Here is an 18,781-nt window from a genome sequence, read left to right as displayed (position 1 = left end):
TGAGTTTTACAGAGTAACCGTTTTCTTCCTCTGTAATATGTGTGCTTACTAGTTTTAATCTATTTTATAATTAACTTTATCTTTCTTGCCATATATTGAATGCAAAAAATAACTGTTTCTATATTTTCCTTTAGGGATGGAAAAGACCTACTGCAAGCAGTTAGAATACATGACTAATTACTTCAAACAGGTTGATTTCTACATGTATGCTGGGCCTGCAGCTCGCATTCGAGCACAAAATGTTCCAAACGACTATTTTACCTGTAAGTGTGGATAAATCCTGGGATTGCATAATCAATATAGCAGGAAATAAATATATAAATAAGGAAAATGGATAATAAGTAATAAACAGCAGAGTGAACTTAATCTAGCTCAAACATCCATGGAAGTACTTCAGGTATTTTTTGCAAGAATGACTTCTTTAGATGAAATTGAAGGTTAGAAAAGCTTGTTTCAGACTCTTTTGTATTTTCTTGGCATGGAAAGATGAAGTAAAGGTAGTTTTATTGTTTTGAGCCAGAATTCGGGTCTTTCGTAAGTGCACCGCTCTTCACAAATTTCTTGTGCAACATTGGCAGAGTCAGTCTTTTTGAAGCAGTGATTATTTCTAACTGGGTGTGCTAAGTTACAGAATCTGTACCTTAGCACAGTGTAATCTAAGTCCTGATTTAGCCCTTTAGCTACTATCACAAAAGAACAGAAAATTGAAACCGTGTGAGCTGACTCTGACTTGAAATAGATACCATGCTACCAGACTGGAAAAAAAAAATACCAACCCTTTCTGTGTCAGGGAACAGAATGCAGGTAAAATCATGGAAGTGCTCTATGTATAGACCTCATGGAATTTTTAAAGAATTCTTAGAGGTATATTTCTTGCAGATCTCGAATAAGAGCTGCAATTTTTATTTGTCCTTTCTAACTGTATTTATATGTGTAGACAAAATATTTATACAACATATGAAGCAGCCTTTCCTTGGTTTAAGTAGAAAACAGTCTAAGTCAGACGAGCAGAGTAATGAGGGGAGGAGAAAATGTTTTGGATGTGTCTCAATCTCAACATAATTGTTAGCTTATTTCCTTTAACAGTCTTACTTTTCTGTGGGAATATTCCTTCTCTAAAATGCTCGGATTTGCTTTTAGAAAGCTAACGTCAGAAGCTAATGCCAAATTAGTTTTAGAAGGCTAATGTCAAAAAGTCACTCTCTGAAAATGTGGAAGGTGAAAGTACTAAGAGACAGACTGAAATTTTTTTCTGTGACTGTTGCTGGAAGTGGACTACAAGATGAGTACTCCAGGTACAGCTCAATGTAAAAAGGTTACACTTCAAACAGAGGCTAGATGATATAAAAAACTTTGGGTCTGATGATCTGTCAGCTTTAGGTGTTGGCAGTCATCACCATGGCAGTTTTCTACAGTCTGTCTTGACGTACCCAAAGTGCTAGGTACTTCCACAGGCATGCTTACAGGCAATTACCCTTGGAAGTGTAGCATTCCTACCTCACTGACAGTTAGCCTTGGAAACATAACATTTCTACCTGTTATGTCTTCACAAACTAGTAAAGAAAATCAATTTTAGAGACAGAAAACATGTTGAAATTTTTCTCTTGAGGCTTTGGACCTTCAGCTAATTTGAATGTGTGTTAATTCATCTTTTCTTTTTAACAGTTGACTCCGAAGGAATTGTTAAAAACCTCACAGTGAGTAAATATTTTCATAACATTTCCTCATAGCTACTCTTAACAGGACTCTGATCAAAAAGGACAGTTTGTAAAAAAAATGAGACTGCAGTGCCAGTTTAAATAGTGTACTGACTCCAGTATACTGTCGGAGGCAGTTCTGGAAGTCATTCAAAGATGATGCACAAAGGTTTGCCATGGGGGACCTCTGTTCAGAGCAAAAGAGTTTTCTGTACTTCACTTTGGAAGAGAAGTGGCAGACTTTACATGGAGAAAGTAGTGTATGTATTCATTATAAAACACAATGCAGCACAGAGATGCTTTACGTAACAGGCGTCTCTTAGCTCTGTACCACAGTTGCTGCACCCAGGCTTGGTTTAGTAACTTTTCCACACAACAGATAATGACATCATAGAGCACATTGCCACAGAGTGTTGTAGAGGCTGGAAATATAAATAGGGAAGGGGGATTTTAGACACATTAATACAGGACAGCCCTGTAAGGGCTTATAAACTTGATCCACAAGGAACCTCTGTCTCCGAGTTAGGCACGTCTCTGATAAATCACCACTAGAGGTCTTCCTTTAACCTGTTGAACAGCTCAGTTATGCAATATTATACTTGGTTTTTACTTGCCTTTGAAGTCCAAAGGGCAGTGAAACTTCCTGTTTAATTTTTTCTTGATTCTAAATGCCTAAGAGCATGTTCTTTATTTGCCAGCATCCAAAGCAGATGTAGGAGTAGGAGATCAATGGTTGGAAATAACTTCTGCTATTCAGTGCTACATCCCCTATCTCACTGTAGGATGTGGAGTCTGTCATATCAAAGAGCATTAGTGTGAGGGGAATATCACAACTTGCATGTTCTCAACCTCAGTTGAAACTGTTACTGCTAATAGTTATAGAGATGTGATACCTCATGCCTTATGGGAATAGCCCAGTATCAGGATATGTCCTCTTTTCTATTCACAAATGATTAGTGTATTTTGTCCCTCTCAAGTTCTTAGAATGAGGGGTTTGGACAGAGAAGGGAATTGTGTGTTGTATATTAGTTGTTGATCAATAGGCTTACAAGTCATACGTTGATTTCCTCTATTTTCCCCTTTAATTAAACCTGTTCTCCTGGGCTAGCAAACACAGTGAATCCTTATTTTTCGTGTGCCTGGATTCCTCTATGCTTCTTTGATGACTACTGAGGCACACTTACTTTATGTGTTAATGTCATTCTATGCAGACCATACAACTCAAGTACTTAGAGGTGAAGATGTCAGATCAGACTCTAGGCGTGCTATAGTTTTACAGCCTGTGTGGTGAAAGAAGTCCACTTCTGTGGCTTACCCAGCTTGCTAACAGCACTTCCCACAGTATTTTAGATGTTCTGTGTAGTCCCAGTGCTGGATTCCTTATCAGGAGCAACACTTCTGAAACTTTGCCATGCTGCTTGCAGCCAGCTGGAATGGCTTCTAATGGCCATATATAGTTAAGTCTTTGCAGTATGTCATATGGTTATCATTAGGCTCTCAATTCCAAGCTCATTCATGGCATGCCTTCTAACACAACACTTTAAAATGATATTAACACAGTAAATGTGGATGTAAAAGCTAAGACCTTTAGCTAACAGCTGAGCAATGGACATTTACATAGCATGAGAGTACATGTTCAGGCTTGCAGCTGAAACCCTAGACTGTGCTATGTTATGTGTACTTGGCTGGCTTTGTTACTTATTGAATGGTAAAGTAACAGAACATGGCATAAATAAACTGCCAGGAAACTTTCTCTTGTAATCTTACCAACTAGATGCCAGTGACATTAGTTCGGGCAGATAGACTAGACAGTACTATTGAATGTCTTTCAGCCTTGGGTGTACCTTTACCACAGTATTTGTGGACTTGGTATACATATTATATATACTATATTTTTGAACAGTTCCAAAAACGGGCCGCTTTTCCTTCCATTGCTTTCTGGGCCAAAAATGACATCTGCAGATTATCTGAGAAGCTATCTGTGAATAATGGGCTCTGTGATTACATTCATGTCACTAAGATATTTGTGATAATTTTGAATGATGAGTGGTTTTTTTGAAACAGTGGAATTCATGACTGGACTCTTTGCTCTTGCACAGTGCAAAAGCTCCCCTCAGCACTTCAAGCCCTATCTGACGCCTGACTTGCCAAAACGATTCCACTATGCCAACAACATTCGTATTGATAAAGTTCATCTTTTGGTGGATCGACAGTGGCTGGCTGTGAGGTAATATAATTTGTGTGGCTGTTACCCTATTTTTTTCCTTCCCATTCTCATCCTTTTTATTTCCTTCACAGATGCCTCATTTCCTCTAGGCTTGTTACATTTCCATGTTTGTTACATTTAAAATCTTTACTATGTGTAAAAAGGATACATGTTTTATACATAAAGCCAAGAATGTTATTAGTATGATTCAAACTTTAATAGTCTAATACAAGATTCATCATTACTCCAGATCTAATTTTTACCAAAAAAAAAAAAAAAAAAGTAAGTAAAAAGAAAGTAAAGAAATGAATACTACCTCACAGCAAAATTATCAAAAATCACAGGACCACAGAATAGGCTGTGTTGGAAATAACGCAACTAAAATTGCTCTATAAAGTATTCTAGTGTCTAGTCCTTTTCTTGACGTTGCAGTCACCCCTCCACTGCCCTTCTGGGTTCTAAGGTTGATGACTTCAGTCTGGTTCATATGTGGATATGGCCAATGATAGTATTATGAGTCCATTACCAGAAGGAATGTGTCCAAGATTCTTCCTCACTCTGTGATCTGAATGGGGTTTTGACCATATGTGTGCTAACACTATAGTTTGCTCATTCTTCAGTGGTTTGCAAGTTAACATTACGTCTCAGTTCACTGAGATATGGTGCATTCTAAATGTGTCAGATGTATTATCATGCAAAGATAGACTGATAAGGTAACAAGGTAGACACAACCACCTGGTCATTACAAAAAACTGCTTTAAGAGTGAAACATTAAAAAAATATCTCTCAGCAAGTCAAGAGCAGTTCAGACAAGCCGTAGACCCAAGGCTTTGAAAAATCAATTCAAACTCTGTGGTGTTTGCAGCAATGCTATATTCACTGAGTTACAGTACTGCAGTAGGAGAAGCACGATCCAACTTGGAATTTCAAGACTATTAAAAAAGTAGAAAATTCCTGATCTAAATGAATATATGACTTGATTGTTTTGGTACAACCAAATAATCTTGCTGGACATACAAAAAGAAATGTCCACTGAAAAAATCTTATCACTCTTTTTTAAACTATGCTCAAGTGTTCTTGGGCCTCTGAAAACAGGATGCATGTGCTTTGTGCATTGAATTAATATGGGGTGACTTATGTCTTTATCTTTCCATGTGTCTCAGCAATCGGCAAATTAAAATAAGTATTAGTCGCTATGTCAGACTATTCTGATATGTTATTAATTCTGTAATCCAACCCCATGCTTTCACATCTCACCCTTCAAAATCCATGATGAAAATGTCTTGGCTTGTAAGGCAAAATCCATTGCGTTCTTATTTATATTGTTCTACAGAGGCTAATATCAAAGTTCTCCTCTTAAAAGTTTTCTGTTAAAATGCGAACACAGAATGTAACTGAGTAATTCTTCCTAAACAAACTTCTTAAGCAGAACTAAAAGTTCTAAATTTGTAGCTAGGTGAAGTCCTCATTTCAAAAGTACCATTTTTTCAATTTATTTTGAAAACATTTTTTCACTGTACACTTAGAGCCAACTAGGATAATTTATTTCTGTCCATAGCAATTTCTATTACAGGGGAAGGACACCTTCATGAAAGTGAACATTATAATAAGCAATAAGTACTGCAATATTATGTCAGAGTCAGTTCTTAAGACATGATCCAGAGTCCAGTGAGGCACAGTGACTGTTATTAACTGGTTCTGTTTGTGCCATTTTTATTTACACTCTGTGGTGGTTTCTCCTTAGGGATGAAAGTTACACATTTTGTGATGGGGGTGACCATGGCTATAACAATGAATTTAAAAGTATGCAGGTAAGATGATTTCTGTTCAAGTCTTGCACTTTATTAAATACAAATCATGATGTGCTAGGTAAACCACCAGAATACAGATTATATGATCGTTTTTGCAGTGTGCTTTTTCTCCTGTGTCAACAAGATATGTAAGCTGTTAACCCACATTCTAGGTCCACATATTTGTATTGCCTTCCATCGATGTGTACAAGGCCTGCTTCATTGTGGTCCTGTAGTAAAACCTCTCTGGGCTTACCTTACCTGCCTGGAGCCAGGTAGACTACAGTAAATCAAGTACACCATATTTATCTCCGGGACACCAAATTCTTTTGTTATTTCTTTCTTCTACTGAAGCATTAACTGAAAAATCTCCATAGGCTCTGGATGTTCACCTAGGCATCTGAAAGCCTGTATACTCAAATAAGCCAAATCTCATTGTCTCTGTTTATCTTACAAGAGTTAATCATATCATCAGAACCAAAAAGTTAGTATAGTTTCATCTAATTTTCACTTCTGGTTACAATGAAAATATTTCGAGGTCTTGAGCTTTTGAGTTTTCATGTACTTTCTGTGATGTGAACCTTTAAATAATATCAAGCATGCCACTACATGTCCCATATTCTGTGTCCAAGAATCAAATTCTTTCAGATCTTCACAACTTTATTAAAACCAAATGTCTGTATACTGATTAGAATGACGCTGAATGTTTGTATGGAAAGAAAAGGTAAATTCTGGTTACTCTGGAAACGTTAATCATAGAAAACCTTATTCTGGTGGCACAAGGACCAATGCAAATTTTTTTCTTTATAAGGGAACAAATGTCATCTTTCTAAAATAAGTTTCTATTATGGAAATAATATTGCTTTAGAACAGTTTGTTGTCCTTTTTAGTCATGTTTCCTGTGTCTTATGGCAGGGAGTCAGGGGAGCTGTAAAGTAGTAGAAACTACTGTGAGATTGTATGTAGTGTCAGTGTTTTGCTACAATACTTGCAGACTCCAGCAAGGGTCATCCAGCACTGTGTTGAAGCATTGGTGATACAGATGTAAGTCTTTGCTGATCTTGGAATGGGCCTTTGCAGTTCCCTACTTAGTGCTTTAGCCATGGCTATAGACTCTTGAGTGACCCAAAGGCTTAAGAATGCAACAGGTATTAAAGGAAAGCCCCCAAACCCCAAACAAGAGTCATTATATAGTTCAAAGTATCTTGCTAAATGAATTTATGTTTTGCAATTTTCTTCAAATTATATGCAATGGCCAAAATTTGCCTTCTTTACCAGAACGATTCTGTATTTTTAACTTTTATGATTGCAGAAAGACTATCTTGTTTCACTGTCCCAGTTTCCATAAAATGCAACTGAATTGTTTTTGAATTTGGATTCCTTTAGATGATCTTTTCTTTTTTTTTTTTTTATAACAATCTAGGCTATATTCTTAGGATATGGCCCAAGCTTTAAAGAGAAAACAGAAGTGGATGCTTTTGAAAACATTGAGGTTTACAATCTTATGTGTGGTGAGTAGAAATCATCCAGTATTTGAGATAATAAACTGTTTTCAAATGCCAGTGTTATAAGTGCTAAAAGAAGATTCAGTGAATGCATTCAGAAATTAGGTTTTTCCTGCAAAACACTAAAGAGATGCTCCTATGCCTTCTGTACAGTGCTAAAATGTTAACTGCCAAAAAGTTGTTCTGCTTTGAAGGTTTTTTCTGTTTGCAGAAGAATTCCATTAAAGAATCACAGAGAACAATACCTGCCATGTGGGCTTGCTGTTGAAATGATGCCTGGGAAACTGTGGGATAAGAATCTTGTAGCTTGTGTCGTGGTTTTGTTCTGGGTCAATTTGTTTTCACACCCCCCACACAATTACTTTTAGTTGAGAGAAGGTTTATGCAGATAAAAGAGACTGGATTTGGGGAAAACAGTATGAACATTTATTACTAGCAAAATAAAACTACTAAAGAACTATATCTACGACAACAGTAATACTTCTCCCCCCTTTATATCAGTCCAAGGAGGAGGAGCAGTTTCTTTCTCCATTCTCGGAGCTCCAGGTCTCTTCAATAACTCTTTAGCACTCTCGTCACAGCTGGAACTCTTTCTCTTTCTCTCTTGCTCTGTGTTGGCCTCCAGGGTTGAGCTTACTCCCTCCTGGGCTAAGACCGGAGGCTGGGGGTTACCCAGGCCCTGAAGGTTTTTCTTCCATGATCTTGCCTACCATGGATCTTCTTCCACGGGATTACAGGGGATAATGGCTTATGAGTCCACCCCTGTTTCCTGTGGAGGTCCCTTTCCACGGGAGAACAGTCCTTGATAGACCTCTCCAACATGGGTCTAGTATGGATCTCACGCGTGGATCCCAACATCCTTACCCGAGCCGTTTTCTGCTCCGGCGTAAGGCTCTCTCTCTCAAGGTCACAAATCTTCAGTAGCAGCATGGATTTCTCACTCGGATCCCAAGCTTACGTGAGCCGTCTGCTCCAGCGTAAGCCTCATCCCTTCAGGGTCATAAATCTTCAACAGGACTCTGCCTTATCTCAGTCCCTCTCATGAAGTCTCGGTTCTCTGGTACATCCACAAGCTCCTCTGTGAGTCGCATGGGGTATCCTCACCCCAACAATCTTCTACAGGTGGCAGGGATTACTTTTCAGTCTTTTCCTGCTAAAGGAAGAGAGTACGAAAGGGGGAGAAGCAGCCCCTCCTCCTTTGAACTTTCTTCTCTCTCCTGCAGCTGCCAGCTTCGAATTTGGACACTGTTATCTCTTTGCTGGAATTCCTTCTGCAGCTTTTCTCATCCAAGCTCTTCTCTAAAGTTTTTTTTCTTCACTCTTGCAAGAGGAGGGCTTCAGTACCACACCTGCCCCTGGCCCAAGCCAGGGGAGGAGGAGGCCCTGGCCCTCCTCAGGGCCCGCTACTGCTTCTACATGGCTGTCCTAATTTTAACTGCACCACTAGCCTTCTCTTCCGTTTTCTTAAATATGTAATTAGCAAAGGCGTCACTAAGAGTTTTGATTGGCCTTTTTGTCCGGAAATCCACCTGGACAAAACCATCCTCAGCCCCAGGGGCCAGCCAGTTGGGCAAAACCACAACACTTGTAACACATGGGGGACCATTACAGTCCTGGCAATCAGCAATTAGGAAGTAGGTGCCTCAGGAAATATGGATTAAAGCATCACAGGAAAATACAATAGGTTAGGACACTTCACAATAAAATGCAGTTGCAATCACATTTGTACTCTGCATTAAATCATCTAATCTTGTGAATGTTATGGAAATCTATAAAACTATATAAACAGTACTCAAGTCTATAATTACCAAATTTTGATGCAGTGGAAGATAGCAAAGAACTCCCCTACCTAGAAAATTGCGGGTTAATAGTTTAGACAATGGAATAAGCTATGTCTTCTACATTTAGAATGCATAGCAGGTGTGTAGACTTGGAAAGTGAGTGTCTTTTTTAAAAGCCATTTTAGTTTTAAAATATGTTTAGAAATTTCAAATGTTTCAACAGATTTGCTGCGTATAACACCAGCACCAAACAATGGTACGCATGGCAGCTTGAATCACCTCTTAAGAAAACCTTTTTACAGTCCTTCACATCCAAAAGAAGAATCGTCTCCTTCTTCGTGTCCAGTTTCCAGTTTGATTCCTGAACATCGACTGGGATGCCAATGCATGCATGTAAATAGGGACTTCTGGTATCATTTTCAAGTGTTTTCTGCTTTCTTTGTGTTTTCTAAGTTGAGGATTAATTCTGAATGATTCTCTTATATTTTACAGATGCCAAATGTGACGGAAGAAGAACTAAATGAGAGGTTAAATCTCACTACAGAAGAAAGTAAGTATCAAAATTGAAAAGTACATCAGTATTTTTAAATCTATACTTGGTTTATATTTTATGTAATTGGTATCAGTGGGGATGTTTGCAACGTTAATTACAGTTAAAAGTGAAGTAGAAAAGCCAAGTCAGAAGCATATCTTTTTTCCTTTTTCTTTTGTGTTTCTTTAAAGAATGCTAATGGACACTGTTATAGCAACATGTATATAAGAATAGGATCTGAATTCCATTAAAATCTTGGAAAAAATTACACAGGTTCCAGTGGTTTTGGGAGAAAATACAAGTATCTCCAGGCTATATGTTGTAACTCTTTTTTCCTTGTATCCATAACATTGACTTTCTCTAATCAAAAACTCCCATAGATACTTCTGTGTGCTTTTTTATATGGTTGCTGGAAATTTTAGGAAACATTGTAATGCTTCCTAGCCAAATACAACGTAATTTTCACTGCACTCGAAGATAAGTTAAAAATATATAGATTGGTATGAGATTTCAAAGAAACAAGAATTTAAAAATCTGATACATTGGCTTTTATACATTGAACATAATAAGAAAACTATTTTCTACATTTTTATTCCACTCATACACTAAAAGCTTAAAGAAACACCTGTCCATGTTTAGTGTTTGTTTTATTTCTATTTATTAAAGTTTTAATTAAATTCTTTCGTCTTCTCTCTTAAACCTTTGTGCCATCCAAAATGTTAGAGAATAATAAATCAATAATTATTGTTTAAATTTTAGTAAAGAAGGCAAGCTCATATCATTTGCCATATGGGAGACCCAAAGTTCTTCAGAAGGAAAATGTGTACTGCCTTCTTTCCCATCATCAGTTTGTGAGTGGATACAGCTATGATATCTGGATGCCACTGTGGACTGCATACACTGTGAATAAGCCTGTAGGTTATCAAATATCTGTACTATTCTTAAATTTATGATATAATGGGTTGAAAATGGGGTCCATTCATCAGGAATCCTGGTTAAGTACTGATGGCCTAAGGCCCTTATGTCTGAAAAACAAAAAGTGTCTTTGATATCATTTAAATTTCAGCTACCTTATAAATACAGTTTTTAAAAAGTGGGAATGGTCAATTTGTTAGGGACACAAAAGATATAGAAGAGTACAGCTGCAGGTAGGCTGGTTCCCTTTAGCCTGTTCTGTAAAAGGGATATGCTGTCAACACAGTGCTCCTACTTGCCTGTCAGTTTCTGAGAAAAAGCAGACTGTGATTACAAAAATCAGAAGCTTTTAAGCTTTCCTAAGAGTATCATGATCTTTTTCCTATTTGGAAAAAATTTTGGAAAAAAAATTCCTATTTTTTTTCTTGAAGACAGTTTGTACTAATGCATATTTCTGTATATTCTGCTTATTTGCTCTGTGTTAAATGACATAATTTCTGAAAAATGTAATTATAGTTGAATGAACCTCTCGGGGTTCAAGGATATGTGGCTCTGGAATAAATTGTTTGAGTTTTCAGGGTCAGTAAACTAGTGGACATTCATGGGATTACTTGCCCGTATAATTTGACCCTTTTACTAAGTTGTCTTGAGGAAATAACTTCTACATTGACTTTTCTGTCTGAAGAGGTCTGTTACTGATGTCTATGAGGTTTCTTATTTTACTCAGCACAAATATGGGGAAATAAGAGATCATAAAAAGTTGTTTAATATCACAACTTAATTATTAAGTTTAAAATGCTAGTTTCTTCCTGATCTTCCTGACCCTGATCCATTAAGCTTGCCTTACTGATTTGGACACTATAAAGGACAAATTGCTGAAATGAATTGGATATCAGATCTCCACTGGGATTTACATTTGCTTGACAATGACGTGATGTGCTCCACTGGCAAAGAAAGTCTTTTGTATTTTATATTTCATTCCATGTGGTAAATATGTTTTCCATTAATATATAACCTGATCATAATATGGGCATCTAAAAGAATTTTGACAGAAGAAAGATTAAATTTTGACAGAAGAGAGAAAAATTAAATCCAGGAGTACAAAGAAGCACAAGAAGAATGTTTTAGTTCTTTATTTCTATTTGGTTTTAATCAACCAAAATAAACAATCTACTGAAAATCAATTTAGATATTTATTCTATTTATAAAGGTACAAAACAAATACATGGAAATAAATTATATGCAATCTACCTGTACAGGATGAAAAAGAAAATGCATTTAAACACAGAAAAGCGTATTCAGAATATTTAGTTAATTCTAATTTAAAATTCTGAAAGAAAAGGTTATAGAAAAGGTTATAGGAACAAAAGTTAAGGTTAGAGAAACAATTAGACACATCAGAATCACTTTTGGCCAGATCTTAGCTAGTGTTCATGTTTACATGTCTCAGTGAAGTTAGTGAAACTAGACAGTAAAATGTACTAAATTTACTATGAATTTCTTTAGATATAACTCTTCAGCAGCACAGATTCTTATTGAGACAGCATCCTCAGATGCTAAGATGAGGTGATAGTGTCATTTTTATATACTAGCTGCTTTCCAGGAGGATGTGACATCAAGTTTGTGTTTCCAGAAATATGTAAAAGTGACAAATGAGGCAAATGTCATCTGTTTTTTGCCTAAGGTATAACCTTATTTTGCTACTACAATTTTACATGCTTCACAAGGATTTCCCTGAATTACCTAAAAACAGAAGTAGAGGAAAAACACTACCCAAAAAACATTAGTATCCCTTACTTGCAGTGACCTGATTCACTATGAAAATAGGAGAAGATTCAATGAAGTCCATTCTAGAAAATTAAAACCATACAAAGCACTGGCTTAGCCACAGTCGTGGGTGTAATACCTTTTTATTTTTTTCCTTTTCACAGGAAAACACATCTTCTCTTCCTCCCACTGTTTCAGACTGTCTGCGGGCTGATGTTAGAATCCCGGCTGCTTGGAGCCAAAATTGTTCCAACTACCCAGAAGGGCTGACCTTCACCCGCAGTTTCCTCTATCCTCCCAGTGAGTGTGGTTCTTTTTATAGCTAGACCTTAGAAAGTCTTAATCAGCTGGATGTGGGTTTATGTTTAAACATATACCCAAACACCAAAACAAACTTCTTTCGGATCAGCATGTTGGGCAGAAGAAGGTTTCCAGTGTTTGCAGACTGACCAAAAGCAGGAAAACTGCTACTTATATCCAAATATTTTCAGTTTAGAACAATTAAGTTTTTCTTTAGAAAATGGAACAACTTGAATGTGATGAAAACTGCTTGGAAAGATGTAAAAGGTTAGAAGGAAGGGCTGTCCCTTTTCCTGTGCATAAATACTCATTTCCTATTGTCAAAATTGATAATTATTATTTATTGAACAGATTGTCCAAATGAGGAGATATATACCTGCAATTCTTAGTGACCTATTGTCTTTGTATAGTATTCCATTCATTTATACCTGATCCTTTTTTACAGACTTCAGTTCATCTGCTCTTGAACAGTATGATGCCTTACTTATTAGCAATATTGTTCCCATGTTCCCAGCTTTCATAGGTAGGTTGAAAGATTTTTATTACTTATGATTAATTTTCTGTAATTATTCTGGATTTGATAAAGCTATCACAAGGACTTAAAAACATTAATGCATGGCCTGCTGTATATCCAGATGTTGTGAAAATACATTTAAAACTTTTGAAAACTTTCGAAAAGTACGTGTTTGAAATTTTGAAACACGCTTTCTCTTTTTGCAAAGTCTCAACAGAAGACAGAACACAGTTTGTAAACGGTGCCCTGATAAAGTGCCTATTTTCATCAAGCAGAAATTCAAAACAGATAATATTAATCTTGGAATATTATTTCTATAACAGATGTTTCAATTATACAAATGTAGTAAGCTACATTAACTTTTCTTATCAAGCCTGACTCACATTTGTTTGTAATCACTGATAAGAAGTTTTCTACAACTGCATATCATCCTGTTTTACCCTTAGGCCTAGGCTCATTTTCTTAGAAGAAAGATAAAAAGAGGAATTGTGTAAGGAAAAAGCTGGAGCAAAAGCAGTGATGTAACTACTTTTCTAATGCTTTCAGACCTTATTTATTTGCTCACTCATGTCATATACAAAACAGAGATCCAGAAGACCTAAGTGTCTTTAATGTCCCAAGCAAATCAAAGACATTATGAAAAATTTTTCCAAGTAAAACTACCAGAAATTCTCTAGACCATAAAGAAGAGGAAAATCAGTATGAGATGCCCTCAACCCTCAAAACACACTTGTTCTTTTTTCCATGCTAGTTGTAAATATTTGAATAGCTTCACTAGCTTATATCCTACAAATTGCGTTTTCTCTAATGACATCTGTGAAATAGGCCAAATTGTCCAGTGATATTAGATATGAGTTCTGTAGAGTTAAACTAACTCTCAGGTGGTGAATATTTCTCTCACAAAACCATTATCTCAATTCCTACTAATTGGCATACTGCAGGTATTAACAAGTAGACCAGAAATTAATGACCTCTCAGCTCTAGAATTGTGGCTCAACAGATTGAATGCGCTATGTCTCCAGTTGTGCAATTTACCTTGCAGAACTATAATAGCATTTACTGTGCCTCTTTCAATGGTGAGTGAATGTCCCTTCTGATGAAATCCAAATTTTGTGTAACAAAGAGTTGATTTTATAGGCAGTTCACTTCTGAAGTTTTTATTATTAATCTATAGCAAAAAGAAAAATATATTATTTTTCTATAGTGGTGAAATGACTTCAAATTTGTATTAATTATGCTTTTATTTTCTTTTAATGACAGACATATGGGACTATTTCCATAATGTGCTTCTTCAGGAGTATGCTAGAGAAAGGAATGGTGTAAACGTTATCAGTGGACCAGTGTTTGATTACAATTATGATGGCCATTTTGATAGTCTTGATGACATTAAGCAGTAAGTACATGGAAAAGCTGGGAGTCAAACTCATATTATTATCCACTGTATTTCCACATAAGCAAGCTGCTATTTAAAAGGAACAATAAACAAATATCATGGAGATATTATCTGTATTATATGGAATATTCTCTTTATAATCCTACATCCCCTATTACTCATACAATAGCAAATACTCTTGCAAACAGATACACTACTGTAGAATTTGAAGTTCCAGTAAAGAGTAAAAAAGCTTTGCAGTTACATGTGTATCTCTGTACACAGGCACAGATACAGACCAGTAATTAGTTTCCCAAGCTTTATGCCTTAGATTTTGGCCTCTGCGACAGAAATACAAGGAGAATATATGGCATCTAAATATGCAGAAACATACTTAAGCATAATTTTCTCACTTTCGTGTTGTGCTTGCTCACGTATTTGTTGTTTTTTTCCTTTGTATCCAACTGTTGTGTTTTATCAAAGAACAGATTTCTGTGTTTGCCTTCATTGAATTGTGTAACTGGGAATGCAAAATGTAAGATTCCTGAGAGGTACTTTTGCATAGCTATGACTTACAAAGCTCACTTTGACAAACATCTGACATGTTTGAGGTTCACATAAAAGATAAAGACTGATTATTTATGTTAGTGAATAAGGACAAAAGGAAGAAAAAACAGAGTTAGAACAACAACTTAGATTAAGGAAAATGCCTTGTGACGGTAAGAACATTTATGGAGTAGAAAGGTGCTGGGAAATCTGCACAGTTGAATCTGTCACTGGAGATGTTTTATTCAAGGCTAGACTTAATACCACATCTGTTAAAAATGGTTTGAGAACGGGAAAATCATCTTTGCCACATAGTAGGAGGGTGGAACGGAGGAGAAACTACAACTTCCTTCCAAGCAGAATGCTGTAATACCCAGCTGACCACATAATGTTTTCTACAGTTTGGAAGAAGCGTATTTTATTCAGCATGGTTAGTCAGTCATACAAAGCAGCATAATGATTTTGGTGATGGTGTTTTGTTGAATACTGAAGGTATACAGAAAGCTTGGGAAGCATTCAGCTCCTCATCAGTTTATACACAAAAGTGATCATGTTCACAGAATAGTTAGAAAAGGGTGGCAAAGACATTTTCAATTGGTTATCCTAAGCTGGTTTCTATAGCACATAGCCACAAGTCATAATTCTGGCATTTCTTGATGGCAAGGAACCAGAAGTTAATTTTCTCATAACTCTTCTCCAATTCACGTGGTTGAAATTCTTAATGTAATGAAGGGCAAATATGATGTTCTATCCTACCTCTTCCAGATGTAGATATCTCTGGCTTTGTAAAAACTAGTATTGACCATGTAAGCAGGCCTGTTGGTTTCAGTGGGACTGTTTGTAGAAAAGGAATAATCCATGCATGCTTGCTGTTCGTGAAATAGATAGTGAGGCTGCCTATCCCATCAGGAATTTTTTTCAATTATAAAAGAAATGTAAGTCACATATAGTATTGAAAAGTCTATGCTGAGAAAAGGTCTGTACATTGTTAATGGCATCAGTGGTTTTAATACTTGATATCTCAATGAATCCCTTAATTATTGTTCATTTTGTAGGCATGTAAACAATACAGAAATCCCTGTCCCAACCCATTACTTTGTGGTTCTGACTAGCTGCAAGAACAAGTCCTATACTCCACTGAACTGCTCAGGGTCCTTGGATGTTTCATCTTTTCTCATTCCTCATCGACCTGACAACACTGAAAGCTGTGCTGTAAGTATAGTTCTATGCTCCTGTGTGCCAATGAGCTCTGTGAACTGATTCCCATTGGAATCCAGCCATCAGGAGAATCTTTTTAATTAATTCATTCCCAATGGGTTGAGAGTGAGCTGAGAGTCCAAGCAATGACTAGAAGAGCAAGGAGCTCCAGTAGAGGTAATCTGAAACTAATGAGCTGATAGGAAGCAAGGAAGAAGAAAGGAAGGTTTGATAAGAGGACTTGGAAATACTGTCACCTGGAACAGCTGAGAACAGCAGTACAGGCAACAGGGTAATGAGATAGCTTTATGGAAGATTACAACATAAACCTACTCCAGAGGTATCAGAGGATTTCAATATAGCTGGAAGAATGCCTTCAACCATTTGTTCCATCTCTATGAGAAATTGGACAGCAGGCATTTAGACTGATGGTTCTGCAGTTGAAATGCATACTTTGATTAAATAAAATCTATGCTTAACACAAACAGCGTAAATCCCATGTTTTGTAGCAAATAAAACAAATTATCTGAGTCTAATATGTATCGTTGTGCCAGCTGAGTGTCTATTCTGCAAACTCTGAAATTGCAGAAGGTTCCTTAACTCAGTGTGTATATTACAGAGAATCCAGAAACAAAAATATAGCTGTACAGACTTGAACTGGCTCTCAAAGCCAGTTTTTAGTTTATTTATAACTTTGAACTTGTAACTCCAGACAGGTGAAAGTTTGTGCTACTTAGAAACAACTTCTGTGTCTCCTTATTTGTGATGTGGGTAATCCACCACTTACCAGTGATAATTTTGGTAGTTTGACTAATTGTACAAAATAAATAATTAGAATTAATAAGTTAGTCTTTATACTATGGAAATCAACTGTTATTTCTAAAGTTTAGCAAAACCCCCCAAAATTGTTGCACTTTATATTCATTGTATCTTGCAATAACATAAATTTAGTGAGTCATTTGTGTTGAAAGCAGATATTATTAATTAAAAAGCGAATTACCATCTGTTTGCAAAAAAAACCCCTTTGTAGTAAAAGAGCTGAAAAATAACATTTTTGATTGATTAGTGGTTACATTTCTATTGTTTTCCCCATCTAGCTAGCATCTATTATTGCTATACAACAATCAAGACTGAGCTGTTGTAAGGACTTTGTTCGGCTTGTCAGGTGCCTGTTGTTGGACTAGCCTTGGCACTGCAGCTGATTTATACTGTAACTAAAACTATCCTTACTTGTGTGTTTAAAACATGACTCATATGTACTTAGTAGTTAAAGTCATACTTGCCATTTCAGCATAACTTCCTTCTTTGTGGCTTTGAAAGTGGGGAGGTGGGAAGAGGAGACATCCATTTGATTCTGTTTAAATGAGATGCCTAAAAGTAAGGCTGTAAAGATGCCTAGGAAAACCCAAAAGAAGTTTTCCAACTGAAGGCCTTTAGCCTGTGAAAGCAGTTCAAAGACTGGTAATTGCCTAGCACCACCACCAAACAACAGAGCGCCTTTTATGTGTTTGAACATTGTTCTTTGTTTTGACAGGAAAATAAGACACTTTCTGAATGGGTTGAAGAAAGAATTCAGGCTCATTCTGCACGTGTTCGGGATGTGGAGTTGCTAACTGGGCTTGACTTTTACCAGGAAAGAAATCAGGAACCCATCTCCGAGATCTTAAAGCTAAAGACATTTTTGCCAGTATTTGAGGCTGAAAATGACTGAATAACTGTGAAAAAAGTGCCAGTACACGGAAGAAAGTAAATTCAAGTGATTTCACTTTTTTTCCTTGCTAAAGTACGTGGGAAACATGACTCCAGGTCTCCTATAGGAAATTAGGAGCTAATTTCTTTTTTTAAATTAATGGGTTTTTGTCAAGGGTTTTGTGCCAATAAAAATTTAATAAAAATTATGAATAAAAATTACTTAGAGTGAATTGAATCATCATTGTTGAGCCAGGCTTTCAAAATACAGATTATCTTTTTATTATGTAAAGATTAATTTACAACATCTTTATATAAAATATACAATATAAAATATTAATACAGATATTTTATTAGTAGTGGGGAAAAAACCAAACCTGCAAAAGGAACATATTTTATAATAGAGAAACACCATAACTGTAAACTGTATAGAAAATATTTCAATAGTGGAATTGGAAAATGAAACTATTTGAAAGGAAGCCCTTGTGTTTATCGGAGAGATTATGGTTATCTAATACTAGCATTCCCTTAAATGTTCTGAATTTCTCACCTATTAATTCACGTGAAAACATATTCAGAGTCACAAAAAGTTTGCATGTTGTGGAAATGTCTTCTATGATCTTCTGCTGTGTTTTCCACTTGGGTTAATTCATTATGCTAGTAATGTGAGGTTGGAGTAAATGAGCTATACTCTGTACCCTTCAGAAATCTTAAAGCATTCTGAACATGAAGAGGTAAAAGAAATGCTCTAGCCAGAAGAATTTTGTCTGGATATTTACCTGTATTTTCAATAATTTCCAAATGCCTGGTGACAAAATGTTTGTGTGTATTTTTAAGTAGTTAAACCTCAGATTAGAGTACAAAATTAGTGGTAACATCCAAAATAAATAAATAAAAAAAGGTCAATATTCCTTTCTGCAGAGACTCCTTAACTCACACTGTGATGTACACAGAACATTACTGAGGGCAG

General features: G+C 36.3%; 1 protein-coding gene across 1 annotated transcript in view; it reads left to right on the top strand.

Moving 5' to 3' along the window:
* The window catches only part of LOC126640675 (venom phosphodiesterase 1-like), a 36,964-nt gene extending 18,982 nt beyond the window's left edge, over window positions 1-17,982 (top strand). Inside the window, exons 13-25 of the mRNA XM_050316668.1 lie at window positions 135-263; window positions 1,666-1,697; window positions 3,797-3,924; window positions 5,648-5,714; window positions 7,117-7,204; window positions 9,203-9,372; window positions 9,472-9,529; window positions 10,271-10,425; window positions 12,358-12,493; window positions 12,939-13,016; window positions 14,268-14,400; window positions 15,981-16,137; window positions 17,657-17,982. Of these exons, the coding sequence (XP_050172625.1) occupies window positions 135-263; window positions 1,666-1,697; window positions 3,797-3,924; window positions 5,648-5,714; window positions 7,117-7,204; window positions 9,203-9,372; window positions 9,472-9,529; window positions 10,271-10,425; window positions 12,358-12,493; window positions 12,939-13,016; window positions 14,268-14,400; window positions 15,981-16,137; window positions 17,657-17,833 (1,508 nt within the window). The 3' untranslated portion in view covers window positions 17,834-17,982. The remainder of the gene's footprint in view (window positions 1-134; window positions 264-1,665; window positions 1,698-3,796; window positions 3,925-5,647; window positions 5,715-7,116; window positions 7,205-9,202; window positions 9,373-9,471; window positions 9,530-10,270; window positions 10,426-12,357; window positions 12,494-12,938; window positions 13,017-14,267; window positions 14,401-15,980; window positions 16,138-17,656) is intronic.
* Window positions 17,983-18,781: the final 799 nt, after the last annotated feature.

Source organism: Myiozetetes cayanensis, unplaced genomic scaffold, assembly GCF_022539395.1.
Source record: "Myiozetetes cayanensis isolate MyiCay16 unplaced genomic scaffold, myiCay2020 scf2-11, whole genome shotgun sequence".
NCBI classification, from domain to species: domain Eukaryota; kingdom Metazoa; phylum Chordata; class Aves; order Passeriformes; family Tyrannidae; genus Myiozetetes; species Myiozetetes cayanensis.
Note: the sequence above shows the minus strand (reverse complement) of the source record. Positions and strands in the feature narration are given on the sequence as shown.